This window comes from Pseudorasbora parva, chromosome 13 (genome assembly GCF_024679245.1).
Source record: "Pseudorasbora parva isolate DD20220531a chromosome 13, ASM2467924v1, whole genome shotgun sequence".
Classification (NCBI taxonomy): domain Eukaryota; kingdom Metazoa; phylum Chordata; class Actinopteri; order Cypriniformes; family Gobionidae; genus Pseudorasbora; species Pseudorasbora parva.
The window spans coordinates 41,731,661-41,748,873 of NC_090184.1; the positions used below are offsets into that span (position 1 = coordinate 41,731,661).

The following is a 17,213-nucleotide window of genomic DNA, read 5'->3' on the forward strand; positions in this document are numbered from 1 at the left end:
TATAATAGTTTTGCATGAGCTACAGAGCAGAATTTAAATTATTAATCCATGAAAATGTTCCCTCCGTGGAGGTGCGCACATTTCTTATTTTCAAATGTACATCAACTGAAACACGGGATGTTGCAATCGTCGTAGCGCTTTTTGAGAGTGATTATTTTTATTTTTTGTGTATAGAGATAGAGATCGATGAATAAACGGCTGAATTATGATCTGTTCCTCACAAACATATCGATTCTAAAGATTTGGATTAGAGCGAGCGAGCGAGCAAATAAAATGTATGTATTTTGTGATTTTATGTTGTTTTGGTGTATTTTATGGGGGTTTTGGCAGTTGCTGTAAAGGAGAAAGCGCCTTTTTTGTCTCACAGCTAACAAACTAAATATTAAGTAATCCTGCAAAATAAGTTTACAGCAGAAGTCACGAACGGAGCGGAATGTTATTTCTTAAGTAGATGAGTATGCCAGCCGAACTCAGCCCCGCCCATAACACTTGAGCTCGGGCGATTCGGTCTGGCCTCGCTCCATAGAGGAGTGATTATCCCCGAACAGAAACTGTTCAGACCAATGAAATCATCAGGGCGGGCTTTAGACGATGACGGACAGATGATCAACAGTAACGTAATCATCACGTCATCAAAGGGGCTTGGATTATATTTACTCGAATCCTAAACGGAGAGCTTGTTTGTATCTGCATTCATCTTCACTATTTCTCTCTGAAATGATGATCATGTTGTACTCTGTGTATCATTAAAATCTTTTTTTTTTTTTTTACAGCACCGGCAAAGATCGTTTATTCCAGCGCGTGCAGACAGGGTTGCCAAGTTTTTACAACAAAATCCGCCAACTACTAGCCCTAAACATTAGCTTCTCGGGGGGTTCTCCGGGAAAAAAAAGGTGTTTGGAGGTAAAATGTGTGTTATTTTGGCAAGGTTGCCTGCTAAAATTCGCATTCCTGGGTCTATATATCACATAATAGTTGCTTCAACAAGTGGACATGGAAAATAACCTGCAGAAAAAAAACGCAGACTTGGCAACACAGTGCAGTAGAGCTCTATTGACATTTGACAACTAACGTTATGCGTCGCTTCGTTGCTCTGATTGGTTGTAGGTCTATCCAACTGAGGGCTTTCCTGGTTGGGTTGAAACACCCCATAATCACAGCCCAATGGAGCATCAGACTCATATTCTGACTAGAATTGAGTATGACCACGTCAGGCTAGTAGATGAGTAAACTGTTTAATAAATGCAACATGTCATTGAGATGACAATTGAATACAAACATTAATGCCACAATATTCATAAATAGAAATACATACAAATTTGTACTTCGTAAAGTTGTTAACGTGTATATAATTTACATTAGTGCTGTCAATATACGTTTCAGTGTGTATGAAAACGTAAATAAATGTACGTCTGTTCAAACTGTATAACAGTTTCAGGTTTTTCCGTGTCTGTACACTGTCTGCTTAAAGGGTTAGTTTACCCAAAAATGGAAATGTTGTCATCACTTATTTACTTAACAGACATTTGACAGAAGCCATTGACTTCAATAGTATTTTTTCCAATAGTATACATATATGGAAGTCAATGGGTGCCGTCAATTGTTTGATTACCAACATTCTTTAAAATATCTTTTTTTGTGTTCAACAGAAGAAAGAAACTCATACAGGTCTGAAACAACTTGAGGGTGAGAAAGTGATGACAACATTTTCATTTTTGGGCGAACTATCCCTTTAAAATGTGATGTGACCACATCCAATAAAACTCCTCTGGATTCTGAAAATAATGGATAACCAATCAATAAATAAAGTATGGCTCATCAAAAAGATGGTTTCATTCTGTGAAAGAGATGGGAAAGATTAATGGGACCTGAAATTAGTATAAAAGGAGCAGAAAATGAGAACGGTTAAGTCTGGAAAAGAGAAAAACGTGTGAAAGCTTCTGAAAGCATCTTTCTCACCGCCGTTGTCTCCGTGTGACAGGACAGATAACTACGTCATGCATCACAATTCCGGCCAAGTCTTTTTATAGCATCTGATCTGATCTCACGCTGGAGCGTTCCTCCGTTAATCAAGGTTAATAGTTTTATTCAAATTGCCATCATAAATCCTGCTCAATATGATCAGAGAAGGAGCATTCAGAGGAAAGGAATTGTTCAGTGTTATAAAGGAGGCAGACATAGAAAAGCAAATCACGTTTAGCTGGTCACACACCCGTTGGATTTTTCTAATACCACATTGGCTGTACCATTAAAAGAATTAAAAGGTCTAAATCCACCTGGCCTTGAGATGCAGCATCTGTCCAGAGAGCTAAAGCTGGAGCGTCTCGTAACACACTTTAAGAGCGAGTCTAGAGGGGTTTTTACACACACAGGGTAAGATAAAGGAGAGCCACAGACTGACAGACAGAGCTGTGGGAATAGTCTCAAAATGCCACACTTTAATCATTACTATCTGCAGGCTAAACAGAGGAAGAGGTTAAACTGGAGTTTAGTCATCTACATTTCAGTCCCACCAGTTGTCCACCAGGTTGTATTTCAGCTCAAAATGAATAGTTTACTTACTTTGCATAAGATAATTAAGCCATTAACATTTTTGTGTTTGGGACGTATTGTCATGACAATTAAAAACATAGATAGATAGATAGATAGATAGATAGATAGATAGATAGATAGATAGATAGATAGATAGACAGACAGACAGACAGACAGACAGACAGACAGACAGACAGACAGACAGACAGACAGACAGACAGACAGACAGACAGACAGACAGACGATTTGATGAACAGATCGATCATCTTGTGAGATGTTAATGACATCCTCACGATTGTTTATCAGGAGTCACAATATTTTTTAATGTGTAAAGAGAGAGAGGAAATTATAAATGGAAAATATAAATGACGTGATGTTCTACCGTCTATCCCGAGCGATGCGTGCAGAAATATAAATAGTGGATCTGACTAAATGACGCATTAAATTGAAGGAAGTCAAAATGAGCAAACAAAAGCGATTTGGTCCGAGCCCATAATGATAATGACTGAAACACAAACGCTTTCTTGGGAAAGTGTTTCCTCGGGTCAAACCCTGAGACTTTCTGTGCGACTGTGGATAAAGGCTCTCGTAAAAAAAACCTGAGCAATGAAAGTGACTGTTTATCAGGTCAGATTCCATTAAAAGTTATGTGCTCAGCGCACTGAGGTGTGGTTTAAAGCCCTTTACGAAGTGTAGAGGACGGAACGAAACTCCTGTTCATCTGACGCTAAATCAAGCCACCATGTCCTGCTGAAGCATCACATAAGATACGCATAACAGCTCTGTCCTTGACTGCTGGAACGACTGTTAGTCATCATTACATTAGAAAGGGCCGTTGGGCTTATCTGGCGCTGTCATAAATTTCTGTAAACACACCGAGACCTCTGACACGGCCGTATGGCGCAGTCGGTACACACTGGGATATTCTGGGCAAACTGTGTCATTTGTGTCTGAACATTTCTGCAATACTTCCCAATAGTTTTCATTTAAAATGACTCATGCTGAAATCTTCAGGGCCCAAGTTATTTAAAAAAATAATAATCTTGTTAAGATGCGAGTATCAAATATGATCCAACAGGCTTCAGAGAATTGCTTATTTGTTCCTCTCTCAATCATCATTGTATTGCATTGATTATACATTTTAAAACAGAGCTTTTGATTTTGTTCTAATGCTATTTCATGCATTCTGACCAAGCGGCAACCTCCTCTCAGTTTCTGTTGAAGCCAAGACGGAAGTGATCCATCGACTGGCCGCTAGAGACAGGCTCCAGAAGACAGCAGAATCTCATTGAGCCCATGTTAAAATGCCCACCTTTACAGCAGAAAAAAACATGTTTACAGCCTGTTATAAATTATTTTATTTTTTTACATGGCTAGTTTTGCCCTTCAAGACAACTGTGAGGGGGTGATTTTTTTTTATAACTCATTTGTTTATATTAAGCCTTAAAGTTCTGCATAATGAAGGGCGTGGTCACTTGAGTGACAGGTGGATAGCTTCTGCTGTCACTAGCTGTTTGTCACAGACACTATGTCCATGTTTTTTATCCATATTTTTTGTCTGTATGATATCATAAAGGGCATAATTCCTTGTATGGGCACTTCTCCCGGATGATTGTGTGCACACATCAACCAGAGCGAGTGCATCAACGAGCTTCGTTCTGGTTACTGGAGCCGTCGGCAGCGCTGTCAGTTTGTTTTTAGACCACAAAAAGCAATCATGTCACTAAAAAAGTGCGTTTCTGGTTGTGGGGGAAATATAACCTTGTTCAGCTTCCCAAATAACCCAGCCAGCGTTAAGGAAACAGTGGATGCAGTTTGTTTCTCTGGAGCAGCAACGGAGTTCTGCAAGTGTGTGTGTTTGTTCCCGGTCATAAGTTGAAACCACAGGCAGTGATTGAAATTGCTTGTCTGGCTATCACCAGACAAAGCTCAATTTAAAGGGTTAGTTCACCCAAAAATTTAATTTTGAAAGTCATTAATGACTCACCCTAATGTCGTTCCACACCCGTAAGACCTCCGTTCATCTTCAGAACACAGTTTAAGATATTTTATATTTAGTCCAAGAGCGTATCTAAGTGTTTGCACACTATACTGTCCATGTCCAGAAAGTGAATAAAAACATCACCAAAGTAGTCCATATGAGACATCAGTGGGTTAATTAGAATCTCTTGAAGCATCGAAAATACATTTTGGTCCAAAAATAACAAAAACTACGACTTTATTCAGCATTTTCTTCTCTTCCCTGTTTGTTTTCAAACCTCAAATAAAGATTCAAACGGTTGTGAATCAGCGGATTGATTCATGATTTGGATCGCCACTGTCACGGCAGTTTGACACGCGATCCGAATCATGAATCAATCCGCTGATTCATGACCGTTTGAATCTTCATCCAATAAGACCTGATCAACAGGCAACGACCCAACGCTTCTATATCCGTCATCATGTTAAACCTGCCAATAGTGCACCAGGTGGATAAGCCAGCCTGTGATTGGTTCCCGCAAAAGTGTAACAGAAGCAGTAGAAATAAATGTACAGGTTTCCAGGCTGAGTCGCCGGGCGAAATCAAATCACCGGTAGATCAGGCTGGGTTTACCCAGTCTATGAAACTGCATCAAATGTCTGTGTTTTGTTGGCAATCATATATAATGTGAACACGAATGTATAGTGAATCGAAATGTGTGTGCACTCGTGACTCTTTAGCTCAGCCAACTGCACGCCTGCATGAGCTCGGCTGTTTTCGGAAAGAATCAGTACGGCGTATCTGTCTTTTATAAATATGAAAAAACCAAAGACTCTTCGGAGATTTGAAGGATCAACTATAGATACTCAAGATTAATAAGAGACTGGCAGAAACTGTGTGTGTGTGTGTTATTTACCCTTAATAAAAATGACCACTCACAATCATTTCATATAAGGGTTTACAAGTTTAAACTATTACTCTCCAATCCTAAATATGGGGTTACAGCCTTGCAAAGTACAAGTTGGTATCATTATCCATATCCACAACCCTCTGCTGTTTGTAGTGCACATGCTTCTATAATTTCAATAGAAATTCAATAGAAACTCAAACTCAAAATGTTAAATGGTTGAAGGTCAGTGCACAATTTACTAATAACAGCCTCATGAAAGTTTATATCACTGCACCGCACCACACCACTCAATATTTTTGTACTTTTGGCTAAGAAAAAAATAAAAAAAATTCACCTATGATTTTTTAATGCATTGTTATATAAATGAACCAGTGACCTTAGGACTAATTTATACTGCTCAATTGTAAGAATAACTTGTGTCTATTCACATCTAGTAAAAAATAATTGTATGATCTCATCCTCAAATATGATACATATGAAATATATGTTAAATATGAAGTCTGAAAGATCTGAGTAGAAATGTCAGAGGAAGTGGAATTTAGTATAGGCCTTGATATACTATTTTTGTTACTATTTTCAGTTAGTTTTTCTGTTTGTATATAGTGTATATATGTCAATTTTTTGAGTTTTTGATCATTTATATGTCTATATAGCTTTTAAGTTTTACTTTTAGAGATTTTAGTACTTTAACTTACACTAACCAAAAAAATAGAAATGTTGAAATATAAGTATTTCAGTTAATGTTTATTAAATTATATAAAAAAATGCATTTATGTTTTAGTTTTAGTTAGTGATAATAACACTAATTATCATACCATGAATAAATAAAAAATATAAAATAACAAATATATAACATTTAAAAAAATTGTTGAATTATTATAATATTTTTTTATTATAATATTCTATAGCCCATTAAAATGAATGCAGAGATGTAGTGGCTAATATTCCAATAACAAGTATTAAAACATATTTAATATTATCACACTTTTTGTATTACTAAAGTTAAATCTATCAAATAATGTGACTTATCTGTTCAGAGACTGTTTGAGAATGATCTGACTGCTCTCAAAAACTTGTAGATTTAAAAACATTAGCCTGTGCTTTTCTTAATGTCAAGCCCGCTGCTCTTTAATATTAGCTCTAATGTAATATTAACCACAGTAGATACTGATGCCTATTATTTATTAAAGCCTTACAGATCCCTACTGCATTTTAAACTTCCACTGTGCAAATGCTTCCAAAAATACAGGATGACTGAGCTCGTTTTCAATTTAATTTTTTTTCAGCCTGAGCAGTTTGGTACCTGCCGCCTCACTCCCCATGGCTCCTTGTCAGGGCAGATGATCAGAGAAAAGAGAGAGTTTGTGCCACGTGAGAATTTCATGACATGAATTCAATGTTAAAGATTGACCGAGGGCTTATGCACACGTTACGGTATACGGCGGTGTACACTCTCTAAAAGACAAGACTGGAAACAGACACAGCACAAGTCTCTAGGAGTCTCTAAAGAGAACTCGTTCATACACTAACAACCCTGAAACAGACTCGGCTAGGAGATGACATCTAGGGATTCGTTTCCCTAAAGCATTGGGCGATGTGGCCACAAGTTCCATCATTGCCAACATAGATTGGCAATCTATCTAAAAGCTGCGTTTAACTTAACTTTTAGACATGAACTCGCAAACTGCCCTAAACACTTCCCCTCATGGGACTAAAGCCGCCATTTTGAAATGCGTTCAACTTCAAGTGGCCGAGTGAAGAGTATTTAGATAGTCCCTCGATCCCTCAAGTTTGACTGAGGGAGCGAGTGTACCCTTCAGGCAGATCCATAGACCTCCATAGATCCATAATGCAATACGATTGTGACTTCACTGCAGATTACGCTTAGTTTACATGACACACGCACACACACAGACTGTATATATTGGAGGTATTTTGTTCTTTTAACATTTAACCGCAGAATACTTAATAATACTGACTGTTATTGTGTTGTCTTTTTGTTCATTTATCATTGATTTTTTTTTTTAAATATTATTAATTTTCTCAAACAGCACAAGTATACATATAGACCTACAGATTTGTTCATAAAACAAATTCATGAAGGGAAAAAACAGTCATAAAACAGAAATACTTGCCAAATAATTATTTGTAACATTTGTTTAATTTCATCATTTTTTTCAAAGCCATTTTTTCAGTGGAGCAGTTATTGTTCCTAATATAAAAGTAATTGTGTGTGTGTGAGAGAGAGATAGATCTGTGCTTTTTAGGGATGCATAGAACAAATAAAAAATATAAAATATGCTACAAGTTAAGTTTTACAGTTAAACCGTATTTTTTGTTGTTGGTGTTTTTAATTGACATTTAAGCAGACATTAAGCAGTTATAGTAAACTAAAACTATAACTAAAATAATAAAAACATTCTAATTTTCACTGAGTTTAAACTGGTGTACTAAAATAAAAATTAATAAAAACTATATAGGCATTAAAAACGCAAATTTAACTAAAATTTAGCTAAAACTAAAATGGTGATGGAAAATATAAAAGAAAAAACTAATTTAAAATATTAATACAAACTATAATAGTATCTGAATGATACTAAATTAACAACTGACTTCAAGTCACTGTTTTATGACAGCAAAGGCACTCTTTATCTAAATCTCAAAATTATATGGTACTCATATCCTGCAGAAAATGTTTACAATTGAAGAAATAATAATCAGAGCAGTTCCTTGCATCATCGGGGCTCGGGCCCTGAAAATAAGTGTTCACCCATGCAAAAATCATTGCCTTGTTGCTATGCGGTTGCTAGGGTGTTCTCTCCGGTGGTTGCATACTGACTCCTATAAAGACTCCTAAAATTTAGAGTAATCCATACCTATTGAGTATGCAATAATAATTTTGTAAACTGCTTTTTTTCCCATGGTTGCTGTTATAAGTCATTGTGTTCCTGCAGTATTATCAAACTGACTTAAATGCAGTGGATGTTCTTGAGACTCAAATGACTCTCTTTTCACTGCTGCAACTGTTTTGGAAGCATCAAGAGAAGATTTAAAGGGAAGAATGTCTGTCCAAAGGGCAAATTCTTCAACCTAATACCCACATTTGTCAAAATCCCCAGGATAATATACCATACAGCATGTCTCCACCACACAGCATCTATGAAGCATTTCTGCTCTGGGCGTCCAGTGGATTCTGTGATGAAAATAGCATGTAATTACTTTACTGGGGAAACAATTAACCCATTGTGTTTAATTATCACTTATTAAAATGCGACTTAATTCTGGATGCAAAATGTCTCTCGTGAGATGCTACACATGCAAAAATAGAGTCGCATCGATCACCGTAACATTACACGAACAACTTTCCTATTGAACGCAGTGTGTTAGATTTCACTGCTACTACAAATGTGTTTTTTGTATCGGACTGAGTCATGCTGATAAGGTCATTGAATCCCCTGAGCTTTATTTAACATTTTATTATATGTAATTTAATACCAGTTAATTAGCAAGCGTTTTAGTATCATGCAAATCATCGTGCAAGGTTTCCTTCTACATGCAGATTCATAATCATTTTGGTGTCCTTTTGAGTATACAGACTCCCACGTTTACCACAGATTCATGAAACTAAGCTTTTTGTTTGCATTAGCCTTCCAATAATACCGTTTACTGGATTCTCTGTATTTTCCTGACCGAACAGACTCTATTTTGTGGTTTAACTTGGACTGACCTTGAACCGAAAGGTCTCACATGAGCCCTTTTGTGTGGGTGGGAAATATAATAACAGCTAAAATTCATATCAAGGGAACCCGAGAAGCTCTGCTGTGCATTAAGGGAATTACTGATTGTTCTGACTCTCTGTGAAACTCATTTCTGGAGCCAAACATACTGCGTAAACACTCGTGACCCTGTTGTCTGAGAGAATGCTCTAAACCAAGGTTTAAACAAACATGTTTTAAACCACTGGCACAACCAACACTTCAAATGCACTTCAAGATTTGCAGAGCCACAAGCGAGTTGAATCTTTCGATCTGTATACAGGCTAAAATTGCGAGATGAACCCTGCGAATGCATGTTATAGGGGTCATAAACTGAGAAATCCCGTTTTCCTTGAGCTTTTGACATATAAGAGGTCATCAAACAATAAGAATATCCTGTAAGTTTCAGAACTGAAAACTTCCTTGTTAGTCCAAAATCAACGCCTACTTCATCACTGTAACTTTGGCCCCGCCCACTGGCGTGTTAGTGAGATGACGAGGAGAGAAGTGAAATACAGGATGGACTACAAAGGACCTTCCAAAGGATCCTAATGCTAGAAATGTGTTTACTCACCACATGGTACACATGTTACCAACTTGAGGTAATTATTTTCATGTCTCACTTGGAAAAATCTCTGTGTATCTGAATATCAGACAGGATGCCTAAAAATGTCCCTGTGCGTGTCTGTTAACGTATTACTGTGAAGGAAAAGAGTGAAAACCAGAATCTCTAAAGAAAGAATGATTTTCAATCTTATAGTAATTTAAACTAGCCTGACAAGCCAGACCCACGTCAAGATGTTTGGTCTGGAAACTCACCACTGACAGCTCAATCCGAGGGGCGGATAAACGGTTGTCTTTCATACTCCCTCTGCACGTGATAGGATAGCGCTACACCAACCAGAGCAACGAAGGTGAAACAGAGCTTGCTGATAGATTAAACATTCACCGTATCCGGTCGGCAAAACTCTGAACACATCTTCCCTTTTTAAGAATGACTTCAGTGCCGTTCTTTGTTCTTTTCTCAGAGAAAAGCTTAACTCCAAGTCTTCCAGAGTCGCGGTCAAAGCTGATTCGAAAGACCGCCGTTCGCCAGCTGTGTTTACTAGAAGCACGCAAGCGCAGCTCGGCTGTCATTATGGCCCCGCCCACTGACTCTATACACGATGTGATTGGCCCGACAAGAGTTAGGGGATTACAGCTCAGAAGGGTATTGAGAGTTGCTAGACGACACTCGTGGGCAGATTAGATTTGCTGCCGCTAGGGTGCGTCTAGATTTCTAGGCTAAATTTAAACCACACTGTCCACTCACAAAGTCTTTTTTGAGGTAAGTTGGTGGCCATCTTGGAAACGCAGTACACAACTCCTATCAATCTGAACAGGGAAAGGTCGAAATCTCATAAACTTTTCCATGCTTTTAATTCATAAACACAATGTAACATCAGGCACCAATACAATCAGACAAAAATGATTTCATAATTATTTCAGATAATACACATGCATGTTCTAGAAATAAAAGACCAGGCCATGTTTTTGCTAAACAGGTTATTGCCTCTTTTAAGGGTCATTCTAAAAATTAGGACAAACTTTCACAAATAGGGAAGAATAATATCATATAAAAGACCTCATTAAATATTTTCACACTGTAATGGCTTGCATATTGTGAAAAAAGCTAAACTGCGAAAAGAGTAAAACAGAATAATTCATATCAATTATTTCACAAGAAAACTTGTCACTTTTTCAAAGATTTTATCAATGTTAAAAACGTGTTTTGAAAAATACAAAAGCAGTGGAAATATACTTCCAATGTCAAAGTTCAGAAGACGGAAAAAGGGGGGCTGTTCAAACAGTGCACATGGGTTTTGCAAAATATTACTAATTTAAGTTTAATTTATTTTCCATGTGGTTTATTTAAACGCGTCATTGGTGTGACATTGTTTAATGTAAGTAAGAAAGGTCTAATTGAGAAAATAACATTTTAAATAGAGAACAAAAGTCAAAAACTGAAATACATGGCTCATTTTTCCTACAGCCAAAAATGATTAATTTTTTTACAAGAGGTCTTTCATGTCGAAGACATTACAAGTGCATTTTTGGCTCAAATTTCCAGTTCCAAAAAGCAGGTATTTGCCTATAATAAAATGTAAAAAGTAAGCCACTTACTGATCGGAAGAACCAGGAAAAACGGAAGCCAACAAAGGACAAAGCATCCAACCACGATGCCCAGGGTCTTAGCGGCCTTTTTTTCTCTTGAGAACTTGAGCAGACGTAGTGTGAAGTGTGTCCGGTTGCGCAAGGCCTCGTCTTCGGAAACTGTCGCGTTCCCGCGGTGTATCCGCAAGGTTACGGCCTCCGTGGTGTGATTGGACTTTTCTGTTTTCTGTCCACTAATAAGTCCTCGAGTCTCCCTCCTTGCTACCACGTACACCCGGCAATACATTGACAGAATCACGCCCAATGGGAGGTAGAAGGACCCCAACGCGGAGAAGATGGCGTAGCCGGGTTCCTCTGTTATCTTGCATATGGATTCATCCTCTGGCGCTGGTTCCTTCCAGCCGAAAAGAGGTCCGATGGAGATGGTGATTGATAGAGCCCACAGGCCAATGAGTGCAAACAGTGCCCGTCGCTCAGTCATGATGGACGGGTACTGCAAAGGATAGCTAACGCCAATATAGCGGTCCACCGAGATCACGCACAAACTCATGATGGATGCCGTGCAGCACAGGACGTCCATGGCCGCCCAAACATCACAAAATGTCCGTCCGAAGACCCAACGACCCAGCATCTCAAAGACCGTGGAGAAGGGAAGAACCGTGGAGCTCAGCAGAAGGTCCGCAACCGCCAAGTTCACGATGAAGTAATGCGTAACTGTGCGTAGATTACGGTGGCAAACCACCGAGAGGATAACCAGGATGTTGCCCAGAACGCCAAAAACGATGAAGATCGCTAGCACCGTTCCCAGAACGACGGCTTTAATGACGTTCAGCTCCGGGGTGAGAACTTGGCTGCAGTTGCTACAGTTCTTGGAGAATGACTCTGGGGCCATGTTGTCTTTAAGGGGAACCATGTGCTCAAGACGTCCAGACATTTAGTAATGGTCTGATTGTGAGCCACTTGGCAAACTTAGTTCAGTTTTCACCTTAATATCGGGTTCTCTCCACAAAAAAACTGCCGTGGTACAAGAAAATAGGGGTATTTCCAGTAGAGCTATGAGGGAACATGATGAAATTTAAGCTTTGTCATTTCTCAATGCCCTAGATGGGCTTTTAATGATGCATGTTCGCGGAAAAATCGCTGTGGGTGAAGAAACAAACATGGGGAACTAAACATATTATGCTGAGAAGAACAGCAGATTCTTTTGTTACAAAGTCATAAATTCGAAGGATGTTTTGACATGTTCATAACCATGTGCAGCTGCAACATCTTACAGAACAATATGAAAGGCATTGTTGCTATTTGTGTGATCTATTCAGGTACAAAATATGTTTGTCAGTACTTTCCAGGCATCAGGTTTGATGCATGAGCGGTCTGTTTTAGATGTGCATCAATGCATCGATGTGTGAAGGTGTCAAACCGCTCTGCGAAACTCCAACTGGCTTTGCACATTCATAAAGCACTGTAAATGTTTTAACACACGTTGTGCAGAAAGGGCTCTCATCTTTTTGCGCACATCTGCGATGGCTGGAAACACTCATGGCTCTGGAGGTCACTCGTAGATTCACACTGAAAGTCTGCCCGGCGTTGGCTGGTGTCACTGAAGTTGCAAAGCGGATAACAAGGACAAAGCTAAAGCACTTTGGCATGTGCTGAGGAGATATTTTTGGCTGAAGAGCAGTTCTTGGTGAGTCACACAAATTTTGGGTGAACGGCTTCAATCAGAATAGATCTGGTCAAAATGCAGCCATGCTGGTTTGGTTTGAACACTGTTGAACCCTGGAAAACAGAGAGAAAGTGGAGTTTTATCAGTGAAGTGGGTTCATTTATCAGACAGGGAACTTTTAAGCCATCGCTCATGCATCATAATGAAGTGTGCAATCATTTGGCATAAAATTATGAATCCATTCCAGTGGATGATATATAGATTCATTAATTCATATTCCTCCGATAAAGGACCTACAAATGGATTTCTCTCCATGAGAGATGCTCACAGAAACAAATGCTTCTCCTGAAATGATTCATTTGCTGTGATGTCAAACAAAATCAAATGGGACAAAATCAAATGAATGGTCACTGTTTAATACTAATGATGATCAGCCACATTTCCCTAGGCAGTACAAGACAAATAACCAATATCGACAAAGCCGTCAAAATCAAAGATTATGTAGTCATTACATTCACAATGCAAACTTCTCGTTTCAGAACATTTAGATATAAGCAAAGACGGTTCAAAATTACGTGTTAAACAGTGAGCTCATTAACATATGACCACCCACATTTACATACTGTATTAACACCTGTTTAATATTCAGACTTGGTGAACAAAAACAGTGCATCAGTTTAATCAGAGTTCCTTTTATAGAGAATCTTAGGTTCATAAATACAGGTCATGAACTGCATTCTTATTGTTTTATAATGTTTCCTTGGGTGCACTTATAATGTTAGTGTGATTTTGACATATTTCTTTCCCCATAATTGAGAAAAAAAAGCCATTTTTTGTTTGTAGGGCGTGTCTGCTTTGAGACTTCAGTGTAAACGCCCACTCCTGTGATTGGCTGCTGTGAGACTTCAGTGTAAACACCCACTGATGTGATTGGCTCACTTCTTTCCATATGAAATAATTATTACATGTGGATCTCTCTCGAAAACTTTTTTCACTTTTTACTATTACAGCTCTCAAGGTTAACTAATCGTGAAAAGTGTTGCATTAAAAAAAGTGTATAGCATTATATTTAGCTATATGGCTTTATATTTAGATCTATGGCATTCAATTCAGATCTATGGAATTATATTTAGATCTGTTGCATTATATTCAGATCGTGTCATGAAAGGTTTCAGTGATGAGTGTTGTAGCCGATCAGATTGAGCGCATGAATGCAGGATCTTGTAACAGTGCAAACACAATGTAAATAAGAGATTTGTTGATTATTACGGGAGTGCATGAGTCCAGAACTTGTTTGATAAACTCGCACTGTTTGATTGACAGCTCCAATGATTGTAAAGGGAACGTTCTTTGATTGCTTACTATATACAATTTAATCACAGTTTAAATAACAGATTATTTTTATCCTACTAAGAGAAAGAATGTGAAGTTGAGCGTTTAGTCACTGGTTTAATTTACGGACACAGACAAAGAACAGACTGTACATGAATCATTACATATCAGAAATCACTGGTCACAGATCCCATGTGTTTTCCAGTTACTTGCATGGTGTGTGTGTGGTGAGGTGGGCGAGCGAGCGAGACTAGTGCATGATTGAGATGAGGGGATGCCTGCACACACATAATAAAACGTAAGCAAAACAAAACTTAGAGTCCAGGCCTGGTCCTCTCTCATCCTTCACTGGTGTCGCTCGTCCTTTTATCCCTCTGGGCTCCCTCAAGAGGACTCTCGCTCGCCAACCTCGCCACAGTGTGGCATTACCAAGGGGGTAATCTATCACTCGGAAAGCGTTCCACCCATAGGGGCGGCCATTGCTAACCAAGCCACCACCTGCTGTTAGCATCCCATTGACTCCCATTCATTTTTGAGTCACTTTGACAGTGAATAACTTTACATCTGAGGCGTTTAAAGACTCCATTTGTCCATTGTTTATTTCTAAAGAAACACGACAATGCATAAAAGGCTCCGTTACCTTGTATGTTACACTATCGCCGCGTAGAAGCTGTTTTTGTAAAAATAGGCTAACGATTGCGTCATAACCAACACGACTCTGTCGCACAGTTGAGAAATTACCATATAGACCTGAGGAGACACTCGCAGGCAATCTTTAACTGTCTATGAGGCAGTCGGGGGGACGTGGAGACATAAAGTCTGATAAAATCAAGGGGGAAGAATGGGGATAAGCCGATAGTGAGTCAAAAGCAACGGGAGAAAATATTTAAACAACGTGATTCAGATTTCACTTTCCACAACTACTAGAAGACCTACAGCTGTCAGACAGGAGGCTCACGTCACATCTACGTGGATCTCACGCCTCTGCAGTTCGCTCAGCCATCAGGAAGTGAGTGCTCCTTACTGACCTCACTTTCCGCTGTTGAAGTCAATGGGATAGCTCTGTCCATTTCTTTTACTGTCTATGGGCATTACTGTTGAGTCCATATAATAAAAGTCTGTCCGTAAAGCCTGTGCCGAAATTTTGTAAAGCCATTTGTGAAATTCGAAATTTGATCTATGCAGTGATCAACAATGAAATGTACCGAATACAACTAAATATTGCTCAACTGAGACATTCACATTGTTGACAATAAATAAGCACATTCCTAGCATTAGGATCCTTTGGAAGGTAATGTTTTTTTTTTTTTTTTGGCCAGTGATTCTGTATCATGTCTTCTCTCCTCATCATCTCACCAGTGGGCAGGGCCAAAGTTAAAATAATGAAGTAGGTGTTGATTTCCTCCTGTACACTGTAAAAAAATATTTAGAAAAAAAGTTACCTGGTTGCCTTAAAATTTTGAGTTCATTGAAATTAAAATTTTGAGTTAATACAATGAACATTTTTTGAGATTCGACAACCTTTATCAAAATATTATTAAAAGATTTTGTAAGCATATTGGGTAATTATGTGTGTGTTATTTCTGATGACGCAGTGAAACATGCCAAATTGTGCTATTTTCATGATTTATCATATTTTTTATGTGGTTCAGATACAAAAATATTTTGAGTTTCTATTTATTAAACTAATTTCCTTCATTGTATCAACTCAAATTTTTAATTTCAATAAACTCAAAATTTTAAGGCAACCAGGTTACTTACTTTTTTAAGTTAAACCAACAAAAACCACCCTAAATTTTTTACAGTGGTCTTTCGTAAAAGAAAGACCACTGCGGTCTTTCACCTATCATAGACGTTACACACAAGTCGTTCTCTGGGCTTGATTATAATAAAAGCTTTTTTTGGCCTAAAAAGGACGTTTTCAGATCTGAAACTTACAGGATAGTCTTACAGTATGATGACCATATATATAATGTCAATAATATGATTTGTCAAAAGTTCAAGGAAAATTTCATTTCTCAATGTATGCCCGCTTTAAAGGTACAGTAACCAAACAGCCTGACGAAGACGATAATAGTGTTATGCGTTATATAATGACATTTATTATGGTAAAGGAAATTGTATTGAAACTTCATTTATGACAAGGTGCTTTATATTGTGTTGCAGTGATGACACGTTTTTGTAGGCCAACCCAGAAGTTAGCATCAACCTGGTTCCCTCTGAATACTTTTTGATAAATACCACCACCCAAAGAAAAAAGCCAAAAATTACACCATGTGTGCATGACTTTATCATCACCATCACTAAGCTTTCAACAACTTTTTCTATCAATATTTAAAATCTACAAGTTGGACAGTTAAAATATGCAAGAGCACAATAAACACAACAAGTCTGTGAAAATGTAACAAGTGAGTGTTTCTGGGCACAGAAAGCAACAGATGCAGAAAACAACCTTTCACAATGGTTTTAACAAGATCGTGTCCTGTGAGACTCTGGCCGGTTTAGAACGAACTGAAACAGCAACAGGTTTTTTTTTTTTGGTTTTTTTTTTACCTCACGGTTGTGAAAAAGACGCACCCACTGGGCAAAAACACAAGCTGCCTCAAAATCAGAGAATGCTTTTATTTTTGGCACTTTTTATGCTTTCTAATTCCCACTTTAATCAAGCCAATGCTTGCTGCTTGCCATAAGACATGGAAAAAGCTTAGTAAGAAAACATATTTAATAACATTCAAATAACTCATGATTTCAGGCAAATCCCTCAGCTGCACAACAAAATCCCTTTGTCATGTTTTTTTTTTCTGTGTCTTTCAACAAAGACATATTTCTTTGTTTCGTTTGAAAGATTTCTGGCTTCCTGACCTTTCAGAAATTAAAATCTTCTGTTCTGTTCTGTCATTCTTC

At 38.1% G+C, this 17,213-nt stretch overlaps 1 protein-coding gene across 3 annotated transcripts in view; it reads right to left on the minus strand.

Annotated features, from left to right (window-relative positions):
- The window catches only part of adra1aa (adrenoceptor alpha 1Aa), a 30,549-nt gene that overhangs the window by 5,234 nt on the left and 8,102 nt on the right, over positions 1-17,213 (minus strand). For all 3 annotated transcript variants that reach the window (XM_067414440.1, XM_067414439.1, XM_067414438.1), the window contains one exon: positions 11,321-13,090. In XM_067414440.1, coding sequence (XP_067270541.1) covers positions 11,321-12,245 — 925 coding nt within the window. In that variant the 5' untranslated portion in view covers positions 12,246-13,090. The remainder of the gene's footprint in view (positions 1-11,320; positions 13,091-17,213) is intronic.